The following is a 26,943-nucleotide window of genomic DNA, read 5'->3' on the forward strand; positions in this document are numbered from 1 at the left end:
CCGCACACCAGCTGGCTGAAGCTAATTGGCTAAATAATTTGTATAACTCTTCCCACCTGACAACACACACAAGAGACACCAACATCAACCACACCCCGAAACCAATTAATGTTCTAATTCAGTCATGGCGGCTAGCATAGCTTAATGAACCAAATCAAATATTATGTATTATATTTGCAAGATAGCCGAGTGACCTCTTCCATGGAAATACATGTCCTCAATAAGTGAAGGCAAGTGAGGTCAGGTGGGACCATTCTAGCCAATGAGAGGGCAGATATGCACGTGAACAACAGGCACAACTAAGTCGTTTTTCTCAAAGTTGCCGGAATACCACGTACATCCACTTAAATCAGTACATTTGTAACAGCCTAAACCAGGGTTCTTCAATTCCGGTCCTGGAGGGCCGAAACACCTCTGTTTTTCTTCATCTCCTTCTAATCAGGGGCTAATTCAGACCTGGGACACCAGGTGAGTGCAATTAACTACCAGGTAGAAATAAAAAACAGAAGTGTTTCGGCCATCCAGGACCGGAATTGAAGAACCCTGGCCTAAACATTACGAAATTTATATTAGATCAAATAAGCCTCACGTAATTCGGCACACACTCATAGACCTTCATACAAAAAAAGGCACAGATTTTGGCCGGAGTAAATTGTCTCGCTTCGCCTCTTCCTCTCTGACCAAATCTAAAACGAGGCCAAATCAGGAAGTGCAGTTAAGTTATTTAAATTAAATTACAGATGATGTCCATGTATCCATTTGACTGTAGTGTGAATCAGGTTTTATATGTGACAGTCAGGTCACCGAACAGTTAGGCCTACTCAAAGGGATAATTTTTGAAATTAATTAAGTTGTCTCTGAGCAATAATGACACATTTTTACCAATGACTTTGTGTCTGCAGACACATCAGAAATCTCTAAAAAGGTATGGGCAGTAGGTGTTGTAGGATCTCTTGGTTGGTGTAGTAATAGAGGAAGAGGTGAAGCGAGAGGGTTTACTCTGCCCAAAATCTGTCCATGAATTAACAAAAACAAGACCACTAAGGGAGGAATTTTTGTATGGAGGTCAATGAGAGTGTCATACGTAAAACGTTTTAAAAGGCAATTGATAAGTTGCTACAAGAGGCTTATTTGATCGAATAGACGTTTCGTAATGGTTAGGTTGTTACAAATGCACTGATGTAAGTGGACAAACGTGGCATTTCGGCAACTTAGAATAAAAAGACTTTATATTGGAGTTGTGCCTGTTGGTCACGCTCGTATCTACAATTGTCCCCCCTGATCTCGCCTCCTCCCGCCTGCATTTCATCTTTGAGGACATATATTCCATTTGTTAGAACGGTCACTGACAAAAATCTTGTCAATATAATGTAACATCTGTGGCATAACGTTTCTGTGCAGTGACGCAAATGAATAGATTACGCAAATTTACTTCTTATTATAGCTCAGTGACGTTTACGCAAGGCCGGGCCCGGCCATGTACATCCGGATCATTCACAAAATCTGAGGCAAGCGCCTGACACAGAAATATAAATGTATTTATTCATCGCCCTCTTGTGGGAGTTTTAGCAACTGTCGCAATCTCAAAAGAGTCATTTATTTGTATTGATTATCTATTGCAACAATTACAATAATAACAATATTACACATCAAAACAGGGACATTCCTGTGAATACAATGAAAACATAAAATAATAAAACACCAGACATTCAGAGACATGACTTCTAATACTTGTTCAAACTTTTCATGTTTCACAAGTTTGAGGGATTTATAAAATTGTAACAGTTCAATGAAAAAAAACTACAAAATAAGGAATTTCCCCACCCCATTTACATGTGTGAATATAATATTTGGCCAAGAGAATAATCATGTTAATAAAATAGTTATGATCAGAATTACAAGGATAAGCATAATGCCATTTAACATCATCAAAGGTAAACAAACATAGGTTATTCTGGAGATTTTACACACAACCATTCATGAATTTCAATCCATAGTTTACTAGAATGGCGGCATGAACAAAATAAATGCTCTATAGATTCTGAATCAGAGGCACAAGTAAGTCATTTTGTCAAAATTGAACCTTTTGTGAAAGAAATCGTTAACAGGGTAGCTGGAATATATATAAAAAAAGAAGAGTTTCTTTAACTTTTGGGATAACTGGACAATTAAGGTAAAAGGTAGTCGCTTTTGACCATAGCATGGGGTTGATCACTTCCATAGCAATATATTGAACTATAATCACCAAAAATGACTTCATTAACTGCCAATCGTCTCCACTTATTGTTGAATTTTTTATCCAAAAGGTTAAAGTCATTAATTTGTAAACTTGGAAAAGTGGGAACAACCTCCTAATATAACAAAGTGTTCTTAATAAGTCCAAGTAAAGGAAGTGGTGTTGCTTTGTAAACCTTAATATATTCTCTATGAGTAATATTAACCTGAAATTTACCAATGAACTCATCAAACGACAGAAACTCCCCAGTGTTGTGTAACAAATCACATACAAAATTAATACCCTTGTCATTTACATTTTACATTTTAGTCAGACGCTCTTATCAAACCAAAGGCCTTTGAAAATGGATTTCCATTAATTATGCTTGAATATTATTTTCCTGAAAAAAATGTTCTGGTGAAACTTAGACATTTTCACAGGTAATTTTGGAGGGTCAAAATAGTCCTTGCTATCAGGGATTCTTGGGACGTCCCAACTCTGACGTCACCCCATTGCCTTGACGTTTAAAATGGTAAATTAGGGTTAGATTAAGGTTAGGGTAAGAGTTAAGGTTTAGGGTAGAGACGTCCCAAGAATAACGAATAGCACTAACCATCTCAAAATTATGCACACTATTGAATTTGGAAAGACAGAAGCCTTGCTACCCAACATAACATGTCTTATTTCTTGATTACACAAAAATGAATCTATTTATTTTATCATGTGCAGTTCGTCAGAGTCTTATTTAGTTTTTTGATGGTAATTATTTTGTCTCAAACATTGTTTATTTTGGAGATTAAAATAGTATTATTAGTCAAATGCTTAACCTTAATGGAATAAAATACATTTTTGTTAACTCGTTTTGGTTACAAAAAGCAATTTCCAAATGCCTGAAGGTACCACGTTCATCTGTACAAACAATAGTACACAAGTATAAACACCATGGGACCACGCAGCCATCATACCGCTCAGGAAGGAGACGCGTTCTGTCTCCTAGAGATGAACGTACTTTGGTGCGAAAAGTGCTAATCAATCCCAGAAAACAGCAAAGGACCTTGTGAAGATGCTGGAGGAAACAGGTACAAAGGTATCTATATCCACAGTAAAACGAGTCCTATATCGACATAACCTGAAAGGCCACTCAGCAAGGAAGAAGCCACTGCTCCAAAACAATAAAAAAGCCAGACTACGGTTTGCAATTGCACATGGGGACAAAGATTGTACTTTTTGGAGAAATGTCCTCTGGTCTGATGAAACAAAAATAGAACTGTTTGGCCATAATGACCATCGTTATGTTTGGAGGAAAAAGGGGGGTCTTGCAAGCCGAAGAACACCATCCCAACCGTGAAGCACGAGGGTGGCTCTGTCGCAGCCGGCCGCGACCGGGAGACTCATGGGCGGCGCACAATTGGCCCAACGTCGTCCAGTGTAGGGGAGGGAATGGCCGGCAGGGATGTAGCTCAGTTGATAGAGCATGGCGTTTGCAATGCCAGGGTTGTGGGTTCGATTCCCACGGGGGGCCAGTATAAAAAAAAAAATGTATTCACTAACTGTAAGTCGCTCTGGATAAGAGCGTCTGCTAAATGACTAAAATGTAAATGTAAAATGTGGCAGCATCATGCTGTGGGGGTGCTTTGCTGCAGGAGGGACTGGTGCACTTCACAAAATAGATGGCATCATGAGGAAGGAAAATTATGTGGATATATTGAAGCAACATCTCAAGACATCAGTCAGGAAGTTAAAGCTTGGTCGCAAATGGATCTTCTAAATGGACAATGACCCCAAGCATACTTCCAAAGTTGTGGCAAAATGGCTTAAGGACAACAAAGTCAAGGTATTGGAGTGGCCATCACAAAGCCCTGACCTCAATCCTATAGAACATTTGTGGGCAGAACTGAAAAAGCGTGTGCGAGCAAGGAGGCCTACAAACCTGACTCAGTTACACCAGCTCTGTCAGCAGGAATGGGCCAAAATTCACCCAACTTATAATTCAACATGTCAACTTAAGATGATAGTATACAGTATGTTGCCCACTCACAAACTATTGCAACAATGACATCTATTTCTCACTCATTTAACCATTTGGAGAGTAAAATAATGCTCTCAAACACAATTTAACTGGTCGCTGTAGACTAGAGCCTCCATAGTCTGTGCAGCAGCCTGAACGTTTGACGTCCCTACCTTTTTAGGTTTCTTTTCATGTCTAGTCCATTGTACTGGCCTGTGTGAGGTGTAGTAGTTTGATGCATCTTCTTGCTTTGCTTATTTTTTGTCACCTGAAAATTCAGTTTCAGCCAACAATTGTTGATATCCTTCATTCCTTACCTGACCCTTACAGACACAGATACCGGACCCAAAGACATTCAAGCAGCACTTTGACAGCAAGCATCCCAAGTCCCCAATACCTCCAGAGCTGGTTGCTGTTGAGGCTTAAAAGACCACACACACACACAATGGACCTACAGCTGGGTTAAGATGCTCTCATCATTCAGACTCACAGTATACATGTTAGCAGCAAATTCTTGCCCTATGCTTCAACTGTATTTCATATGGCTCAATATGTGGAAATGTTGTCACTCATCGCCTTTCATGTTGTGATTCACAGACACACGATGACCACGATTTGAGCGCTGCAACTGGGACTGAATGGCGTCAAGGGACAAAACACTGAGACCCCTGGACATGGGTGGGGGAATATTTGTGTTACAATGACCTAAAAGGGGGGGGGGGGGGGGGCAGAAGCACACCAGCACCCCATCTTATATGTCCAACCACCCCTCAACTTCAGACTCTATTGAAGCACCCATCTTACTTCTATGAGCCCACTCTACCTACATCCCTTTTCCCTATGCCGCTTCCTTCATTCATTCCTGACTCAATACCATCTAGACTGTTACACGTCTAAAAGTTTCATGGTGTTACTTTTATCTCATCTGTGTACCGCTGTCCTACTTTTGCCCCCAACTCTTTTCTATACCTCCTCCCATACACTCTTGTGCAAATCATTTCTGCTTTCTTTGACAATGGTGTCATAGTGGAAATGATTTGTTAGTTGCCCAAGACTGAGCCTTGTTCTGCCTGTAAAAGGCCCTGGTCGAAACAATGCCAAAATCACTTTTGATAGTCTCCGGGTCCATGTTGTAACAATTGTTTTTTGCATTTGACCATTTACAATAAATGTAGCAATATATATGAAAGCATTCCTCTGCCTGTTTGATCCATTCTGAAGGAAAGCAGTGACTACTTTTTGTGTGTGTGAGAGAATATGTATGCCTTCTAATGCTAGCAGAAAATCGTTACTTCCGAATGCAAGTTAAACGCCCTTCCGTCTATACTGATACCAGACAAATGTATACTTATAAGTATTTTCAAATGTATTTCCAATATACTGCAATGCTATGTAGCTGAAGAGGGGTGACACTGTCTAGGATAGGAGTGTCGATCAGTTTCTGGAGGTCTGTGTTTACTGGCATTTACTCTCACTTCTGCATCAAATCAACCTCTACAAGAAATATTCTAGTTTATTTTATTACAAATATAGCAGTACACAATCCTCCAGAAATCTGTTGACAATGACACATTCCTGTGTATTGGATCCTCTGTATATAGAAAAACAGCAAAAAAAAGATAATTTGGTATTTTCCATTGCTACTAACGTACAGTGGGGGAAAAAAGTATTTAGTCAGCCACCAATTGTGCAAGTTCTCCCACTTAAAAAGATGAGAGAGGCCTGTAATTTTCATCATAGGTACACGTCAACTATGACAGACAAAATGAGGAAATAAAATCCAGAAAATCACATTGTACGATTTTTTATGAATTTATTTGCAAATTATGGTGGAAAATAAGTATTTGGTCAATAACAAAAGTTTCTCAATACTTTGTTATATACCCTTTGTTGGCAATGACACAGGTCAAACGTTTTCTGTAAGTCTTCACAAGGTTTTCACACACTGTTGCTGGTATTTTGGCCAATTCCTCCATGCAGATCTCCTCTAGAGCAGTGACGTTTTGGGGCTGTCGCTGGGCAACACGGACTTTCAACTCCCTCCAAAGATTTTCTATGGGGTTGAGATCTGGAGACTGGCTAGGCCACTCCAGGACCTTGAAATGCTTCTTACGAAGCCACTCCTTCGTTGCCAGGGCGGTGTGTTTGGGATCATTGTCATTGTCATGCTGAAAGACCCAGCCACGTTTCATCTTCAATGCCCTTGCTGATGGAGGTTTTCACTCAAAATCTCACAATACCTGGCCCCATTAATTATTTCCTTTACACGGATCAGTCGTCCTGGTCCCTTTGCAGAAAAACAGCCCCAAAGCATGATGTTTCCACCCCCATGCTTCACAGTAGGTATGGTGTTCTTTGGATGCAACTCAGCATTCTTTGTCCTCCAAACACGACGAGTTGAGTTTTTACCAAAAAGTTCTATTTTGGTTTCATCTGACCATATGACATTCTCCCAATCCTCTTCTGGATCATCCAAATGCACTCTAGCAAACTTCAGAGGGGCCTGGACATGTACTGGCTTAAGCAGGGGGACACGTCTTGCACTGCAGGATTTGAGTCCCTGGCGGCGTAGTGTGTTACTGATGGTAGGCTTTGTTACTTTGGTCCCAGCTCTCTGCAGGTCATTCACTAGGTCCCCCCGTGTGGTTCTGGGATTTTTGCTCACCATTCTTGTGATCATTTTGACCCCACGGGGTGAGATCTTGCGTGGAGCCCCAGATTGAGGGAGATTATCAGTGGTCTTGTATGTCTTCCATTTCCTAATAATTGCTCCCACAGTTGATTTCTTCAAACCAAGCTGCTTACCTATTGCAGATTCAGTCTTCCCAGCCTTGTGCAGGTCTACAATTTTGTTTCTGGTGTCCTTTGACAGCTCTTTGGTCTTGGCCATAGTGGAGTTTGGAGTGTGACTGTTTGAGGTTGTGGACAGGTGTCTTTTATAATGATAACAAGTTCAAAAAGGTGCCATTAATACAGGTAACGAGTGGAGGACAGAGGAGCCTCTTAAAGAAGAAGTTACAGGTCTGTGAGAGCCAGAAATCTTGCTTGTTTGTAGGTGACCAAATACTTATTTTCCACCATAATTTGCAAATAAATTCATTAAAAATCCTACAATGTGATTTTCTGGAGAAAGAAATTCTCAATTTGTCTGTCATAGTTGACGTGTACCTATGATGAAAATTACAGGCCTCTCTCATCTTTTTAAGTGGGAGAACTTGCACAATTGGTGGCTGACTAAATACTTTATTTCCCCACTGTATGCTGGTTAAAAGTATAATTAAAGAAATGCACACATTTTTTTGCCACGCATATATAGTCCATATATTTTGCTTTTTAATTGAACCATGTGTAGTACATCTAATAGAGACAATGAGAAATTCATGGTTCAACAAGACAACATAGCCATCAAAAGGGTAGAAATTTAGCATTGCACTTATGTCACAGTACTTTACAGCTTTGATTGGATACATAGAATATATGACAAAGGGTGATGTAATTATCTGAATTACTGTAGATTTGAATAGTTTAATCAGGAGTGAAGTATGGTTAAAAGTCCAATGTGAAAAACTCAATTGAGGATTTCTTTATGAAGGAGGTGTTATTCATATACCCTTCTCACACTAAATAATCAATATATTATACTGAACAAAAGTATAAATGCAACATGTAAAGTGTTGGTCCCATGTTTCATGAGCTGAAATAAAAGATCCCAGAAATGTTCAGTTCGCACAAAAAGCTTATTTCTCTCAGAATTGGTGCACCAATTTGTTTACATCCCTGTTAGTGAGTATTTCTCCCTTGCCAAGATAATCCATCCACCTGACAGGTGTGGCATATCAAGAAGCTGATTAAACAGCACACCTTGTGCTGGGGACAATAACAGGCCACTTTAAAATGTGCAATTTTGTCACACGACACAATGTCACAGATGTCTCAAGTTTTGAGGGAGCGTGCAGTTGGCATGCTGACTGCAGGAATGGCCACCAGAGCTGTTGCAAGATAATTTAATGTTAATTTCGTTTTAGAGAATTTGGCCGTAAGTGCAACTGGCCTCACAACCGCAGACCACGTGTAACCACGCCAGCCCCTCCACATCCGGCTTCTTCACCTGCGGGATCGTCTGAGATCAGACACCTGGATAGCTGATGAAACTGTGGGATTGCACAACTGAAGAATATCTGCACACACTGTAAGAAAAAGTCGCAGGGAAGCCCATCTGCGTGCTCGTTGTACTCACCAAGGTCTTGACCTGACTGCAGTTCGGCATCGTAACTGACTTCAGTGGGCAAATGCTCACCTTCGATGGCCCCTGGCACGCTGAATAAGTGTGCTCTTCACGGATGAATCTCGCGTTGCGTTGCCGAGTGGTTTGCTGATGTCAATGTTGTGAACAGAGTGCCCCATGGTGGCAGTGGGATTACGGTATGGGCAGGCATAAGCTACGGACAACAAACACAATTGTATTTTATCGATGGCAATTTGAATGCACAGAGATACTGTGACGAGATCCTGAGGCCCATTGTTGTGCCATTCAACAGCTGCCATCACCTCATATTTCAGCATGATAATGCACAGTCCCATGTCGCAAGGATCTGTACACAATTCCTGGGTGCTGAAAATGTCACAATTCTTCCATGGCCTGCATATTCACAAGACATCTCAACCATTGAGCATGTTTGGAATGCTCTGGATCGACGTGCATGACAGCGTGTTCCAGTTCCTGCCAGTATCCAGCAACTTCGCAAAACCATCGAAGAGGAGTGGGTCAACATTCTACAGGCCTCAATCAACAGCTTGATCAACTCTATGCTAAGGAGATGTGTCCCGCTGCATGAGGCAAATGGTGGTCACACCAGATACTGACTCGTTTTCTGATCCACGCACCTATCTTTATTTAAAAAGGTATCTGTGACCAACAGATGCACATCTGCATTCCCAGTCATGTTAAATCCATAGATTAGGGCCTAAGGAATATATTTTAATTGACTGATTTCCTTATATGAACTGTAACTCAGTAAATCTTTGAAATTGTTGCGTTTATATTTTTGTTCAGTGTAGATACATACTATTTATACACATATTGCCAGATTATTGCTATCAACTGCTGGCTGCAAGGTATATTACCCCGTTTGTATCTTTTGGAACAATGGTAGTCAAATTTATAAAAATTATGTAGAATAGATGGGCTACCACAGGTGTCACAGGCATCCACAGGTCTTGACCACCATGTTACGATGCTTCTTTAGGATCACATTGTTGTTGTCGTCGTAGACGAGTACGGAGATGGGACTGAGCTTGGTGGGTGCGCAGCACGCTTTGGGAACCTCGTCCGGCTTCAGAAGGTGAACCTGCCATGAAAAAAGGTAAATCAGACTTATTCATACATGCACTTTTATATAATCAATGATACTATCCTGTTTATAAAAGAGATATGGATTATTATTATGCAGATACTTCAGCGCTCTCCTACCTCAGTGGGCTGTGGCTTTGCCCCCCTTGTCTGAATTTGGTCAATATATTTTAAACCGGGTTGTCTGTGCTCCACAATACTTTATTATCCAAAGCCTAGACTTTCAGAAGTTCAACAACAACTTCCATGAAACATGCTAAAACATTTCAATGGGCCATTGACCTAGCTAGTGACTTAAAAAGAACATTTGGTATTTTTGTTTTATATTATACCAACAACATAGGAAATCCTCTGGTGACAAAATAGGGTCAATAGAATTAGAATGATGACTAGGAATGGAATTTTTATAGAATTAGAATGGTAAGCATAGAGTTCCAAACTCATTTCTATGGCAACACAGCTGTCAATTTTGTAAACAACAATTTTCAAAAATATGTGTTGCCAAGAGACATCTAACCGAAAGAACATCTCGGCGTTCTATTGAACGTTTTCTGTTCGAAAACAACAACAACTTCAGTTTGCTGTTCAACAACAACAAACATGACAGATTTTTGAGACCTGAGACTGAAAGATCGACTGGAAAATGCCTGGGTGCTTTTCAAAATTGGCGGAGAGAGTGCGTGGACGTCGGCGGTCTACTGCGTCGACAGGTTGTTCAAATTCATTTGTGGGTTGTTTTTGTTGTCTTTTTCCGTTTTGCAGGGTTCGCAATCGTCGGGAGGTGGACAGCGACATCGACTTCGAAGAGGGTATGTTGAGTTTAAACTTCTTATTTGACCACATTTAACAATATAAATGTAATTTGTGAAATGTGTATTTCTGTAATCCATACTTGCAAGCTAACGTTAACTTTAGTAACTTTTGCTAAGAGATGCACTTTTGAACTAGTAGTACTAGCTAGCTCGATACGTTTTACATCCTAACATTTGTTTGTTTGTATTCCAATGTTCCTAATTTTAGAATCAACTGCCCTGGATGAGGTCCAGTTGGTTGTGCCATTGGATGATGTGCCTGATGTACCACTGCTGCCAGCCATCCTTGAGGAGGTGCCAGATGTGCCGAATATCCTTGAGGTACAATTTTCAGAAAGTTTAATGTTTGAAAAGTATCCCAGATATTCAGTTTGTGTCACTTTGACATTCTAAAAATCTTTGTTGTCTGCTTTCTGCTTTAGGAGGCCACTGGTAATTGGCAGTTGATACCGATTAGGTTTAGCTCCCTGTACTGTGGGCCTGTTGTGATCAGGGTAAGAGACCCACACACACAGTCACATCACTGTTGCAATGTTTGCTGTTTCTAACCTGAATGTATTGTAATGTCAACCCCCTCTTGTGCAGAACAATGCCGGTCCGGTGGCTAAAGCTTGGAGAACTTTCCAGTTCATCAGCCCCATTATCACCTACATGCGTGGGGGATCCCAGGTATGTGTCTTTGTCACTACCTAATCCTAATCTACATCGTCAGTGTCATGTGATCTTGATGGAAATATGTTACAGCGATGGCTGATGTTGTTTTGTTGATGTTGTTTCACTCCACAGCAGGTGGTGGTGAGGATGCACCATGCGAGTAGGGTTCGAGGCCTGGAGACTCAACTGGTGTGGGCCATCTCCAAGGAGACACACAGACTTAGTCCAGAGGGCATCCCCTACTGTGCCACCAAGGTGCAGTCCATCTCTTGGATCCAGGTAAGATGTAAATACTACTGAATTAGTATTAGATTAGGCTTTTCTTCACTTATTCCGTTTGGCCTTAACATGTCGTTTCTGTCTGTCAGTATGTGGCTGGCAGGGTGACCCAGTATGCGTCTCACCTCCGCCACGAGACGTCTGTGGCCGTGACACATGGCTGCTACCAGGTAAATAAACAATTTCCTATGTATATAGAATAGAAATTACAGGGCATTTTCCATTAGATATGGTCTGTTTTCTATTAACGTGTGTTGTGTGTGTGTGTTTTGAGCAGCAAACTGATGTCTCGGTGGTGTACGCCACTCTCCACATGGGGCTGGATGGGCTGCTCTCCTCCTCGGCGTGGTCGGAGGCTGCCTCCGTCTCTACGCCCACCACTCAGCAGTTCACTGAGCCAGAGCCTGAGGGCCACAACTGCTATGAGGTCAGATGTTACACACACACATACTATTGACTAGTAGCATTAAGATCCTTCGATTGACCCATTGTTTGTCATGTCATGTCATTACATTGGTCACTGATGTTGAATAATTGTTCTGTTATTGTAGGGCTGGGAGGAGGACCTGCTGCCTGAGGAGAGGGAGGTTCCTCTGCTAAAGTGAGTCCCTCTAAATGTGTGTGTAGTCTGAGCTTGTCAGATGCTGAAGGATAGTGGTCACAATGCTGTTATCCCCCATTGACATGCTCCATTCCCTCTCTTCCACAGCCTCTACCTTACCACCAAGAGAGTGGAGGACATCGGCCTGAGGCTCGTCTCCCTGCGCCAGGCCTTTACTGTGAGTGGACCCACTTTTCTTTGACTCTCTGTGTCTTCCTGTTCTGTCTGTCTCCTAGAGGAAGATGGGTGTCTCACCCTAACTCTTCCCTCTTCTCTAGACCCTGCTCGGTTCCACCCTGAGCAGGAACCATCTGTTTGTGGCGGGAAAGGTCCTACTGGGCGCACTGGTTCAGGTCCACCAGATGGTAGCTCACTAACTCATTGTCCTTCAAGGGAAAGAGAACGTCCTCGGTGGGAAATGTGTTCTGTGCACTAACATCACTGCTCTTTGCTTTGTGATAGGACGAGGCCGAATTCATCCGTGCCTATAACGACTTTGTGGACTACCTGAGTGACCCCTCCAAGCAGATTGACATTGAGAGGGAGCTGGCTGAGGCAAAGGTGAGTTAATTAACTCTTTCAAGTCTCACTTTGAGTTCTTCCACATGCATGTCTTTTATACGGCACAGTAGCTGATCTATTTGAAATCATTCCTATTTTCTCCAAACGTGTTTTCTTGTCCTAGATCCATCATGTTAACCTGATAGATGTCCTTTTTGAGCTGGTGCTGTTTGGGATGATGACAGCTCAGAAATCCCTGATGGTGGTAAGTAGCATCTCACTGGTAAATGTTTAGATGTCTGTCTATTAGCAATTTCACTTCAATTTCTCTTCTCTCCTCCTCTGTTTACTTTAGCAACCTGGTGGGTTCATGGAGCGTCTGTACACTCTCCTGTACTCCTTCCTGCCCACTGTTGCCAGCATTGAGCCAAAGGCTGAGAGATACCTGTTGCTGCTCAATGTACGAGTCAAGAGTTTACTTCCTGTTTTCTTCCTTATTACTAGTTTAATTCCTCTTTACTCGTTCCTGGTTAACAGGGTTTCAATGCCGTTTTAGGGGGAGTAACTCTCATTGTCTCTCTCCTATTGATAAGCTAGTAGCTCAGAGCCATTTTCTATGTGTTGTGTGGTGTTCCCTTCAGGGCGGGCTGATGGCCCTGCTAGATGACATGTTTGGGCAGCAGCTGGCCTGGTACTTTAACCGAGAGTCTCTGGTCACTGAGCTCTCCAGCCTCCTGGAGTACCACCTCGAGTACCTCATGGCCAGCATGTAGTCCTACTGCAGAGACCTGAAGGGCCACACTTCTCTTCTCCTCTATCTCTCTCTCTCTCTCTCTCTCTCTCTCTCTCTCTCTCTCTCTCTCTCTCTCTCTCTCTCTCTCTTCTCTCTTCTCTCTCTCTCTCTGGAATTGAGGACTTGAAGTGCTTCGTTGAACCCTGATTAGTTAACACCTATTAAATGCATGTACGGTATTCTCTTGTTTTCTCTCCCCACAGGATTCTTGTCACACTTTGCCACCTAACAGGGATCTAGACACTAGTGCACTACATTACTTTGCACTGAATTTTACATTTTCAAATAAAATAAATAGTAGTTCAAAAGCATTTGTCTCTGTCTTTTCATTTATTTGATTATTTCATCACTATTTCCTATTCCTGGAGTTGTTATGAGGCTAATATTACATTATTACATGAACAATTATGCTTTATTCTTTGCATATGGAAATAAAAACCAACTTTAAGTTGATTTACATGTACTACAGGCCCACACTTTATGGCATTGTACTGTGATGTGTGATACTGTACTATTTAAAAACATGTAGGCCTACATACACTGAGTGTTCAAAACATTATGAACACCTTGGTAATATTGAGTTGCACCCCCTGTTGCTCAGAACAGCCTCCATTTGTCGGGGCATGGACTCTACAAGGTGTCGAAAGCGTTCTAAAGGGATTCTGGCCCATGTTGACTCCAATGCTTCCCACAGTTGTGTCAAGTTGGCTGAATGACCTTTGGGTGGTGGACCATTCTTGATACACCTACTACCATACCCTGTTCAAAGGATCATAGCTTTCACCTGAATTTACCTGGGCAGTCTATGTCATGGAAAGAGCAGGTGTTCCTAATGTTTTGTACACTCAGTGTATGTTAGTTGTGTAGTAACCTGGTACAGGATAAAGTCCACCACTATAGGGCACAATTGCTTCAGTCTTGAAAGTTACTTCTCACTATCCGTATTGTATATTAAGACTCTGCCATTGTAGACTCAGGTAAATTGGTTATTTTAGTTTCAGTTTGCCATATTTGCCATTAATGTATAGCCCCTGGTTCACCCCAGACTTGACTGCCCTTGACCAGCACAAAAACATCCTGTGGCGTACTGCATTAGAATCAAACAGCCCCCGCGATATGCGACTTTTCAGGGAAGTCAGGAACCAATATACAAAATCAGTTAGGAAAGCAAAGGCTAGCTTTTTCAAACAGAAATGTGCATCCTGTAGCACTAACTCCAAAAAGTTTTGGGAGACTGTAAAGTCCATGGAGAATAAGAGCACCTCCTCCCAGCTACCCACTGCACTGAGGCTAGGAAACACGTTCACCACCGATAAATCTACTATAATCGAGAATTTCAATAAGCATTTTGCTACTGCTGGCCATGCTTTCCACCTGGCTACCCCTACCCCGTCCACCAGCTCTGCACCCTCCGCTGAAACTTGCCCTGTGTTGTTGTTGTTTTTATGGCACTGCTTTGCTTTATCTTGGCCAGGTCGCAGTTGTAAATTAGAAGAAAAAAAGAAAGAAAGAAATGTGAGAGAGGGTGTAGTAGTGCATACTGATCACTAGTTGGATCATAGCGTGGTTGGTGGCGTTCATGCAGGAACCCAGAGGGTATAGGCATTCTCCATCACAGTAGAAGGCTGAGTAACCCGTAGGAGCCAGGACCCAGTACTTATGGAGAGAAATACCATAGAAATAGAATGACAAGATTAGATTAATGACTATGAGAAATACATCATAAAACATGCAAAGAACATACACTACAAAGCAAATACTACACAAATGCCTTGTTTCCCTAAAAATACTAATTGTGTGTTACAGCAAATAAGGTGATACAATGTTAGATCATGATATTATCTATTCAGTAGATTGAGTAGTTAAGGGAGACAGAAGCTCACCTTCCAGCCTAGGTCACTAAAGCTCACATATAATTCATGTCTCTTACAAGCCTGACGCCCACTGTTGACGTGGCTGTGATCTGAAAGGGATAAAAAAATATGTTATGAGACAGGACAGACTGTAAAGCATGCTTTGGATGCATTGGATTTAAAATAAAGACATAATTAAATGTAAACGCAAGTTAAGTAATTTTGTAATTTGGATGAACTATCCCTTTAAACTCTGCATAAAACAAGCTTAACAACAACACCAAAAACCAGTGTTGTCCCCTGACCTTGTATGACCTCACCATGTATACTGGGCAGGGGACAGTCATATTTGGGCTTCTTCTTGCGGGGGTTGGGATTCAGGGCGCGACAGGAGGCCTGGCTGGCCCTGAAGAAGGTCACCATGAAGGGCTGTTTGGAGCGTGGGCCCCTTCGACCCACCAAGCCTACCCACCCAGCTGACAAGGACCGGTCTGATAGAGAGAAAACAATGTGTGTGTGTGTTTGTGTGTGTGTGTGTGTGTGTGAGAGAGTGATACAATCTTGAGGTACACCAAAACAGCATATCTCCATTTCGATGTATTTACTAAACAATTACAAATACTACGTGACATTACATTGCTACTGCACAGGTATTGGTGTAGTATTCTGAGTTAATTTGCCTCTTAATTCAATGGTATAATAATCAAGAAATCCACTTTGTGGGAAATACCCTCCCCATCTGCAGAGCATTTCCTGACCCTGACCATATTATTAACTCTATGAGGCTCACCCTCCTCTGTGTCCACATAGAGACTGCAGGGGTGCAGGACGTGACAAATAAACTCGAAACGGGGAATGTTTACTGGTTGCACATGAGGTCAAGGGGAAGTCAATGTGTGGAAATGTGTCCGAAATGGAACGGCTTATTGTTTAAGCTAATTATTCTAGGATTGCATTATTTTAATTTAAAACTAAAATGCTTGATTGCATTTCAAATCATGAATGACTCATATGCTGTGTGATGACATGAACGAATGAAACATTGATTGATACTGTAGCCTGTATAAGCATTGAAATATTGGCCTAAATAAGTTACAGTATTAAGACTAAACAGGATACGCTCTTAGGCCTACAGCTCAATGGTGGTTATACAGGGCTGCTATACCAAGCCTACTAATGATAATGGCAATACTTATTATAATGATGATCATAATAATAATAGTAATAATAACAATAAGAAGGATATCAAGAAAAAGAAGGGTTATTATTATTATCATTATTATTAATTCTGACACTTTGGAACAATGTAAACAACACTAAATAAATTATAAAGTACCAGAGAGGCTGTTCTAACGAAAAAAAAGTGTAAAGCCTTTATTACAGTAATGCAAAGATTAAAAACAGCTGAATTTGTGAAAACGTTTACTTGACATGTTGTTGTGTGAGCCTTGGTGCTCACCGAACCAGTAGGCTATTAAACAAACACTCAAACAGGCAACAGAAGCAGGATCTGAATTATTTCTGTAGATATACAGTTGAAGTCGGAAGTTTACATATACTTAGGTTGGAGTCATTAAAACTCGTTTTTCAACCACTCCACAAATTTCTTGTTAACAAACTATAGTTTTGGCAAGTCGGTTAGGACATCTACTTTGTGCATGACACAAGTAATCTTTCCAACAATTGTATATAGACAGATAATTTCACTTATAATTCACTGTATCACAATTCCAGTGGGTCAGAAGTTTACATACACTAAGTTGACTGTGCCTTTAAACAGCTTGGAAAATTCCAGAAAATGATGTCATGGCTTTAGAAGCTTCTGATAGGCTAATTGACATCATTTGAGTCAATTGGCGGTGTACCTGTGGATGTATTTCAAGGCCTACCTTCAAACTCAGTGCCTCTTTGCTTTACATCATGGGAAAATCAAAAGAAATCAGCCAAGACCTCAGAAAAATAATTGTAGACCTCCACAAGTCTGGTTCATCCTTGGGAGCAATTTCCAAATGCCTGAAGGTACCACGTTTATTTGTACAAACAATAGTACGCAAGTATAAACACCATGTGACCACGCAGCCGTCATACCGCTCAGGAAGGAGACGCGTTCTGTCTCCTAGAGATGAACGTACTTTGGTGCGAAAAGTGCAAATCAATCCCAGAACAACAGCAAAGGACCTTGTGAAGATGCTGGAGGAAACAGGTACAAAAGTATCTATATCCACAGTAAAACGAGTCCTATATCGACATAACCTGAAAGGCGGCTCAGCAAGGAAGAAGCCACCGCTCCAAAACCTCCATAAAATAGCCAGACTACGGTTTGCAACTGCACATGGGGACAAAGATCGTATTTTTTCGAGAAATGTCCTCTGGTCTGATGAAACAAACAGAACCATCGTTATGTTTGGAGGAAAAAGGGGGGACTTGCAAGCCGAAGAACACCATCCCAACCGTGAAGCACGGGGGTGGCAGCATCATGCTGAAGGAGGGACTGGTGCACTTTACAAAATAGATGGGATCATGAGGAAGGAGAATTATATGGATATATTGAAGCAACATCTCAAGACATCAGTCAGGAAGCTTGGTCGCAAATGGGTCTTCCAAATGGACAATGACCCCAGGCATACTTCCAAAGTTGTGGCAAAATGGCTGAAGGACAACAAAGTCAAGGTATTGGAGTGGCCATCACAAAGCCCTGACCTCAATCCTATAGAACATTTGTGGGCAGAACTGAAAAAGCGTGGAGGTCTACAAACCTGACTCAGTTACACCAGCTCTGTCAGGAGGAATGGGCCAAAATTCACCCAACTTATTGTGGGAAGCATGTGGAAGGCTACCTGAAATGTTTGACCCAAGTTAAACAATTTAAAGGCAATGCTACCAAATACTAATTGAGTGTATGTAAACTTCTGACCCACTGGGAATGTGATGTAAGAAATAAAAGCTGAAATAAATCATTCTCTCTACTATTATTCTGACATTTCACATTCTTAAATTAAAGTGGTGATCCTAACTGACCTAAGACTGTAAATGTCAGGAATTGTGAAAAACTGAGTTTAAATGTATTTGACGTATGTAAACTTCCGACTTCAACTGTAACTTCATCCATCATCAAACTCTGTAGCCTATATTTATATATTCATGTGGTCCTCTGTAGCTCAATTAGTAGAGCATGGCGCTTGTAATGCCAGGGTAGCGGGTTCGATCCCCGGGACCACCCATACGTAAAAATGTATGCACGCATGACTGTGTCGCTTTGGATAAAAGCGTCTGCTAAATGGCATATTATACACTGCTCAAAAAAATTAAGGGAACACTAAAATAACACATCCTAGATCTGAATGAATGAAATAATCTTACGAAATACTTTTTTCTTTACATAGTTGAATGTGCTGACAACAAAATCACACAAAAATGATCAATGGAAATCAAATTTATCAACCCATGGAGGTCTGGATTTGGAGTCACCCTCAAAATTAAAGTGGAAAACCACACTACAGGCTGATCCAACTTTGATGTAATGTCCTTAAAACAAGTCAAAATGAGGCTCAGTAGTGTGTGTGGCCTCCACGTGCCTGTATGACCTCCCTACAATGCCTGGGCATGCTCCTGATGAGGTGGCGGATGGTCTCCTGAGGGATCTCCTCCCAGACCTGGACTAAAGCATCCGCCAACTCCTGGACAGTCTGTGGTGCAACGTGGCGTTGGTGGATGGAGCGAGACATGATGTCCCAGATGTGCTCAATTGGATTCAGGTCTGGGGAATGGGCGGGCCAGTCCATAGCATCAATGCCTTCCTCTTGCAGGAACTGCTGACACACTCCAGCCACATGAGGTCTAGCATTGTCTTGCATTAGGAGGAACCCAGGGCCAACCGCACCAGCATATGGTCTCACAAGGGGTCTGAGGATCTCATCTCGGTACCTAATGGCAGTCAGGCTACCTCTGGTGAGCACATGGAGGGCTGTGCGGCCCCCCAAAGAAATGCCACCCCACACCATGACTGACCCACCGCCAAACCGGTCATGCTGGAGGATGTTGCAGGCAGCAGAACATTCTCCACGGCATCTCCAGACTCTGTCACGTCTGTCACGTGCTCAGTGTGGACCTGCTTTAATCTGTGAAGAGCACAGGGCGCCAGTGGCGAATTTGCCAATCTCGGTGTTCTCTGGCAAATGCCAAACGTCCTGCACGGTGTTGGGCTGTAAGCACAACCCCCACCTGTGGACGTCGGGCCCTCATACCACACTCATGGAGTCTGTTTCTGACCGTTTGAGCAGACACATGCACATTTGTGGCCTGCTGGAGGTCATTTTGCAGGGCTCTGGCAGTGCTCCTCCTGCTCCTCCTTGCACAAAGGCGGAGGTAGCAGTCCTGCTGCTGGGTTGTTGCCCTCCTACGGCCTCCTCCACGTCTCCTGATGTACTGGCCTGACTCCTGGTAGCTCCTCCATGCTCTGGACACTACGCTGACAGACACAGCAAACCTTCTTGCCACAGCTCGCATTGATGTGCCATCCTGGATGAGCTGCACTACCTGAGCCACTTGTGTGGGTTGTAGACTCCGTCTCATGCTACCACTAGAGTGAAAGCACCGCCAGCATTCACAAGTGACCAAAACATCAGCCAGGAAGCATAGGAACTGATAAGTGGTCTGTGGTCACCACCTGCAAAACCAGTCCTTTATTGGGGGTGTCTTGCTAATTGCCTATAATTTCCACCTGTTGTCTATTCCATTTGCACAACAGCATGTGAAATGTATTGTCAATCAGTGTTGCTTCCTAAGTGGACAGTTTGATTTCACAGAAGTGTGATTGACTTGGAGTTACATTGTGTTGTTTAAGTGTTCCCTTTATTTTTTTGAGCAGTGTATTATATTATGAAGCTTTGCCAAGCTTATATGCTGCAGTCATGTTGAGGTAGTAGGCCACTTGTTTTGTATGTCGATGAAAATGCAGCCAATGCATCAACATCTGTCTTCATAGTTTGTGCGCCATAGTCCGTCCGTGTGCACTTTTACGCATGCTGGAAACTTGGGGATTTTGGAAAGTGTCCTGCTACTAGTATTTGTGACAGACGATTATTTTCTTCACTGTCTTGACGCACTTTCCACAAACATATCTGCTGCATTCCGAACATACCTTAAGAGTTCTGGTCCTACATTTAGTCCTAGCCCCTTGACAATTCTTTCTTTTCACTAAGTCGTTGGCAGTGCGGGGATCGGGCTCCGGACCGGACTCCGGCTTTATAGTTCCTTTTAGCATCACATACACTACATGACCAAAAGTATGTGGACACCTGCTCGTCGAACATCTAATTCCAAAATCATGGCCATTAACATGGAGTTGGTCCTCCCTTTGCTTCTATAACAGCCTCCACTCTACTGGGAAGGCTTTCCACTAGATGTTGGAACATTGCTGCGGGGACTTGCTTCCATTCAGCCACAAGAGCATTAGTGAGGTCAGGCACTGATGTTGGGCGATTAGGCCTGGCTCGCAGTCGGCGTTCCAATTCATCCCAAAGGTGTTCGATGGGGTTGAGGTCAGGGCTCTGTGCAGGCCAGTCAAGTTCTTCCATACCGATCTCGACAAATCATTTCTGTATGGACCTTGCTTTGTGCACGGGGGCATTGTCATGCTGAAACAGGAAAGGGCCTTCCCCAAACTGTTGCCACAAAGTTGGAAGCACAGAATAGTCCCCTGTAGCTCAGTTGGTAGAGCATGGCGCTTACAACGCCAGGGTTGTGGGTTCGTTTCCCACGGGGGGCCAGTATGAAAATGTATGCACTCACTAACTGTAAGTCGCTCTGGATAAGAGCGTCTGCTAAATGACTAAAATGTAAAATGTAATTGTATGCTGTAGCGTTAAGATTTCCCTTCATTGAAACTAAGGGGCCTAGCCCGAACCCTGAAAAACAGCCCCAGACCATTATTCCTCCTCCACCAAACTTTATAGTTGGCACTATGCATTGGGGCAGGTAGCGTTCTCCTGGCATCTGCCAAACCCAGATTTGTCCGTTAGACTGCCAGATGGTGAAGCGTGATTCATCAATCCAGAGAACGCGTTTCCACTGCTTCAGAGTGCAATGGTGGCAAGCTTTACACCACTCCAGTCGACACTTGGCATTGCGCATGGTGATCTTAGACTTGCTGCTGCTCGGTCATGGAATCTGTCACACCCTGGCCTTAGTGATCTAAGTGGGTAAGAGCGTTGTGCCAGTAACCGAAAGGTCGCTGGTTCTAATCCCCGAGCCGACTAGGTGAAAAATCTGTCGATGTGCCCTTAAGCAAGGCACTTAACCCTAAATTGCTCCTGTAAGTCGCTCTGGATAAGAGCGTCTGCTAAATGACCAATTTATTTATTTATTTATTTAGTTAGGTCAGGGTGTGACATGGTGAAGTATGTGTTTTGGTTTGTCTAGGGGTTTGTAGGTTTATGGGGTAATGTCTTGTCTAGGTGTTTGTATGTTGATGGCTGCCTAGATTGGTTCTCAATTGGAGACAGCTGTGGTTTATTGTCTCTAATTGGGAGCCATATTTAAGGCAGCCATGGGCATCAGGTGTTTGTGGGTAATTGTCTATGTTGAACGTTTGTTGCTTGTCTGTGCACTTACGTTATTTAGCTTCTCGGTCGTTTGTTGTTTTGTAAGTTTTGGATAGTGTTCGGTTTCGTGTTTTTCTCTCTTCCAGAATAAAGAGATGTATTTTGCACACGCTGCGCCTTGGTCCTCCTCTATGCTTGACGATCGTGACAGAATTACCCACCAATCTAGGACCAAGCGGCGTGTCAAGCAGCAACAGGACGCACAGGACTCTGGGGACACACAGGAGGCTTGGTGCGAATAGCCGGAACGGGCTGGACCAGGCTGGCGACTCGCACCCCTGGTTTGGTGCGAGTGGCAGGAACAGGCCGGGCCGGGCTGGCGACGCACACCGTAGGCTCCGTACGTGGCACAGGAACCGGCCGGGCTGGGCTGGCGACGCACACCGTAGGTTTCCTACGTGACGCAGGGACAGGCCGGGCTGGGCTGGCGACGCACACCGTAGGCTTCGTACGTGGCGCAGGAACAGGCCGGGCTGGGCTGGCGACGCACACCGTAGGCTTCCTACGTGGCGCAGGGCCAGCCCGGCCTGTCCCTGCGTCACGTAGGAAACCTACGGTGTGCGTCGCCAGCCCAGCCCGGCCGGTTCCTGTGCCACGTACGGAGCCTACGGTGTGCGTCGCCAGCCCGGCCCGGCCTGTTCCTGCCACTCGCACCAAACCAGGGGTGCGAGTCGCCAGCCTGGTCCAGCCCGTTCCGGCTATTCGCACCAAGCCTCCTGTGTGTCCCCAGAGTCCTGTGCGTCCTGTTGCTGCTCCCCGCACTAGCCCTGAGATGCGTGTCCTCAGCCCGGGACCACCAGTTCCGGCACCACGCACTAGGCCTTGTGTGCGTCCCTAGGATCCGTCAGCCAGCCATGAGCAGCCAGATCCGTCAGCCAGCCATGAGCAGCCAGATCCGTCAGCCAGCCATGAGCAGCCAGATCCGTCAGCCAGCCATGAGCAGCCAGATCCGTCAGCCAGCCATGAGCAGCCAGATCCGTCAGCCAGCCATGAGCAGCCAGATCCGTCAGCCAGCCATGAGCAGCCAGATCCGTCAGCCAGCCATGAGCAGCCAGATCCGTCAGCCAGCCATGGGCAGCCAGATCCGTCAGCCAGCCATGAGCAGCCAGATCCGTCAGCCAGCCATGAGCAGCCAGATCCGTCAGCCAGCCATGAGCAGCCAGATCCTTCAGCCAGCCATGAGCAGCCAGATCCGTCAGCCAGCCATGAGCAGCCAGATCCGTCAGCCAGCCATGAGCAGCCAGATCCGTCAGCCAGCCATGAGCAGCCAGATCCGTCAGCCAGCCATGAGCCGTCCAGCCAGGATCCGCCAGAGCCGTCCAGCCAGGATCCGCCAGAGCCGTCCAGCCAGGATCCGCCAGAGCCGTCCAGCCAGGATCCGCTAGAGCCGTCCAGCCGGGATCCGCCAGAGCCGTCCAGCCAGGATCCGCCAGCCAGCCAGGATCCGCCAGAGCCAGCCAGCCAGGATCCGCCATTCAGTCCGGTGCTGCCCCTTAGTCCGGTGCTGCCCCTTAGTCCGGTGCTGCCCCTTAGCCCGGTGCTGCCCCTTAGTCCGGTGCTGCCCCTTATCCTGGTGCTGCTCCTTATCCTGGTGCTGCTCCTTATCCTGGTGCTGCCACTTAGTCCGGTGCTGCCCCTTAATCCAGTGGGGTTAAGTTGGAGGGTGGTCATTTGGAGGAGGCTACGTAAGCGGGTAGTGACTATGGTGGGGTGGGGACCACGACCAGTGCCAGAGCCGCCACCGTGGACAGACGCCCACCCAGACCCTCCCCTAGACTTTATGCTGGTGCGCCCGGAGTTCGCACCTTAAGGGGGGGGTTATGTCACACCCTGGCCTTAGTGATCTTTGTTTTCATTAATATTTTAGTTAGGTCAGGGTGTGACATGGTGAAGTATGTGTTTTGGTTTGTCTAGGGGTTTGTAGGTTTATGGGGTAATGTCTTGTCTAGGTGTTTGTATGTTGATGGCTGCCTAGATTGGTTCTCAATTGGAGACGGCTGTGGTTTATTGTCTCTAATTGGGAGCCATATTTAAGGCAGCCATGGGCATCAGGTGTTTGTGGGTAATTGTCTATGTTGAACGTTTGTTGCTTGTCTGTGCACTTACGTTATTTAGCTTCTCGGTCGTTTGTTGTTTTGTAAGTTTTGGATAGTGTTCGGTTTCGTGTTTTTCTCTCTTCCAGAATAAAGAGATGTATTTTGCACACGCTGCGCCTTGGTCCTCCTCTATGCTTGACGATCGTGACAGAATCGCATATAATAAAGCTCAGACAAACTGTTTTTGTGCTGACGTTGCTTCCAGAGGCAGTTTGGAACTCTGTAGTGAGTGTCATTGCAACCAAGGACAGATGATTTTCAGCACTCTGAGGTCCCGTTCTGTGAGCTTGTGTGGCTGAGCCGTTGTTGCTCCTAGACGTTTCCACTTCACACTAACAGCACATACAGTTGACCGGGGCAGCTCTAGCAGGGCAGAAATTTGACAAACTGACTTGTTTGGAAAGGTGGCATCCTATGACGGTGCCACGTTGAAAGTCACTGAGCTCTTCAGTAAGGCCATTCTACTGCCAATGTTTGTCTATGGAGAGTGCATGGCTGTGTGCTCGATTTTATACACCTGTCAGCAACGGGTGTGGCTGAACTAGCCGAATCCACTGATTTGAAGGGGTGTCCACATACTTTTGTATATGTAATGTAGTTTGCCCGAAGCTAGCTTCAGGATAAACTCTCTCCTGGTATATCGCACAGTGTCCCACATGCACTCTTTGTAAAGCACATAGGCATTGATGGCTGCCAAGTACAGGAATTTGTAGAAGACAGCCATTGGCCACCGCTGGGAGCCCCCCTTCACACTGTACATGCGCGCATGTCAATCCAACACATTCACCTCGACTTAAGTGGAGTTGTAGAAAGTCTGAGTTTCAGCGGTTTTCTTTCTGCCGGTACTAGTGCCAACAGACAGGTGCAGGGTGCTGAGACCACTGATGGTTTTCATTGGCTTACACCTGTACACAGTCAGCGTCGCGTCATTGTGTTTCAGAAATGCACTTGAATAAAGCCCTGTTTCTTTGATTCTGATGGCAGATGGTGGCAGCTCCCGTCGGCGTTTGTCAATCTTTCCAACCAGGGCGGTTTTCTTATGCAGCAACTTATTTGCCAGTTCATGTGAATTTAAGTGGTTGTCGGTCGTCACATTTCTTCCTTTGTCAAGATAAGGCTCCATCAGCTTCAGCATCACACTGGCACTGTCCAGTTGTCTGGCTGTCATCCACTTTCCCCAAGTCGGGGAAACCATTCACAATGTATTTGGAGTCAGCATCCACTGCCAGCCAGAACTTGATTCCCAAACGGTCCAGCTTGTTTCCCATGAAATGCGAGAAAACGCACTGTAATTTTGTGGGAAACAACTGCGAATCCACAGCAATATTCGGTCCTGGATTGTAGCAGGTGATGCTATTTTTGACAAAACTGTTCCAAACGTGTGACACGGGGTAATGTGTCATTTTTGACACTTTCACTCTTTATTTTTTTGTGGTCGAATCATAAATATTGCATGATATCTCTAAATCTGTTCCTTGGCATTGTTTGCCCCAAAAAGATGATGCTGTCTATGTTGCTTTGTGCGTGCTCTGTTGGCCCTGGAGTGTCCATGAAAACTTGTTGAGTTGCTCTCTGACCCACTGCCTCTCCAATGGGGTTTAACCTTTGCCAAAGGGAGCCATCTTTGCCAGTCTCCTGAACCCCATTTTCTGTTGGAGGAACCGGTTTTCCTGTTGGAGTAATTGGGTTCATGCGCCTGCGTTTTTTGGTTGGTGGCCCACTGTCTTCACTGGTTACAACCCAGTCCTCACTTTCAGTGGAAAATTCAAGAGGTTTAGTCCAGAATACATCACTGTCAGGCTCAGATTCACTCCCTGTATCTCAATCATCTTCAGTATTGGGGGACATTTCAAGAGCCTCAGCGGACGGTTTTCGTTTAGCCATGCGTAAAATTGTCTCCCCACAGTCTGAAAATTGAAAAGAAGTGCTTGTTTAACACTAGTCAATGCTATTTGGGATCCTTGGGACCCTAAACCCTAACCCCTACCCTAACCTTAACCATAACCCTTACCTAACCCTAACCTTAACCCTTAACCATTTTAAATGTAAACTTCAATGGGGTAGAGACCAGAGGAGGCTGGTGGGAGGAGCTATAGGACAGGCTCATTGTAATGGCTGGAATGGAATCAATGAAACGTGTCAAACACGTTGTTACCATGTATTTGCTGTATTTGGTACCGTTCCATTTATTATATTCCAGCAATTACAATGAGCCCGTCTTCCTATAGCTCCTCCCACCAGCCTCCACTGGTAGAGACGTCCCAAGGACCCCGGAAAGCACGTAGCGTTTCACACTCCCACTAGCAACTCAAAACATCCGTGTTGGACATTAAATGGAACCAGGTTATGAGCTTGAAAACTTCAAAATAAAAGTCCTAGTTTGACGCAATATAAATGTGAATAAAAATGTAATAATGCATTTAGGATAAAATTGGCAAAAATATAATTCTTCAAAAGTACAGAAATGACAACACAAAAATTCACTATGCGAACATTTTGGTATTATTTAATGGAAAGTTAAACCAGTATGCTACTAAATAAATCAGTGAAATCAAAATGGTGTGCTATTTCTATTTCACTGATTTATTTATGTTATGAATATTCACATTGATTTGTTTTTACATAAAACTTACAGAGAATATGACAAAATGTTCTTGCATGAATGTACATTTCCCAACAAAGCATTCTTACATGAATGTACATTTCCCATATTCACAATTTTGGGTGTCCACATTTTTCTTTGTGCAGCAATGTCCTTGAGGGCACAGGGCATGTCATAGTGGTGGTAAAATAAGTTAAGTTAGATTTTTTGTTCATTTCAATTGTTGAAGTTCTGTAAGTCAGTATGTCTGTCATTCAATTAAGATATTCAAGGAACAAATGGTTTGGGGCAGTAATTGTTATATAGCCAACAGACTAGAAAATGGCTAATTATAGGCTATGAAACCTGGGAAGGGCACAGGTATTTTATCAAATGTGGTAGATAAAAGTATAAGAGCACTTAAAAGTTTATTAAGAGTTGTCTGTGTTTTTCCTTATACCACTTAGGGTTAGTACCATTATTGATACTCCCCCTCTTAACATACTGCTTGCCCGTACTCAGATGGTAATGTGCCGTCGCAACCTTCGCTCTCTCTCTCCTGCTACTCTCTCCTCTTCCATCCTATCATCTCTTCCCT

General features: G+C 44.0%; 1 protein-coding gene and 1 long non-coding RNA gene across 2 annotated transcripts; one reads left to right on the plus strand and one right to left on the minus strand.

The window, feature by feature from the left end:
- The first annotated feature begins 523 nt into the window (after positions 1-523).
- Positions 524-4,888, plus strand: LOC311132331. Its single transcript, XR_014613515.1, has 3 exons — positions 524-1,181; positions 4,554-4,684; positions 4,821-4,888. It is a non-coding gene; the product is annotated as an uncharacterized lncRNA (long non-coding RNA).
- A 4,533-nt stretch (positions 4,889-9,421) lies between these two features.
- On the minus strand, positions 9,422-25,032 carry LOC311132498 (bone morphogenetic protein 8A-like; the record flags this gene model as incomplete). Its single annotated transcript, XM_084165779.1, has 6 exons — positions 9,422-9,571; positions 11,620-11,735; positions 14,755-14,869; positions 15,097-15,176; positions 15,387-15,557; positions 24,903-25,032. The coding sequence occupies 6 exons, from the start codon at positions 25,030-25,032 to the stop codon at positions 9,422-9,424; spliced, it is 762 nt and encodes a 253-aa protein (XP_084021905.1).
- Between the last annotated feature and the right edge of the window lie 1,911 nt (positions 25,033-26,943).

Source organism: Coregonus lavaretus (genome assembly GCF_964263955.1).
Source record: "Coregonus lavaretus genome assembly, chromosome: 7".
Taxonomy (NCBI): Eukaryota; Metazoa; Chordata; class Actinopteri; order Salmoniformes; family Salmonidae; genus Coregonus; species Coregonus lavaretus.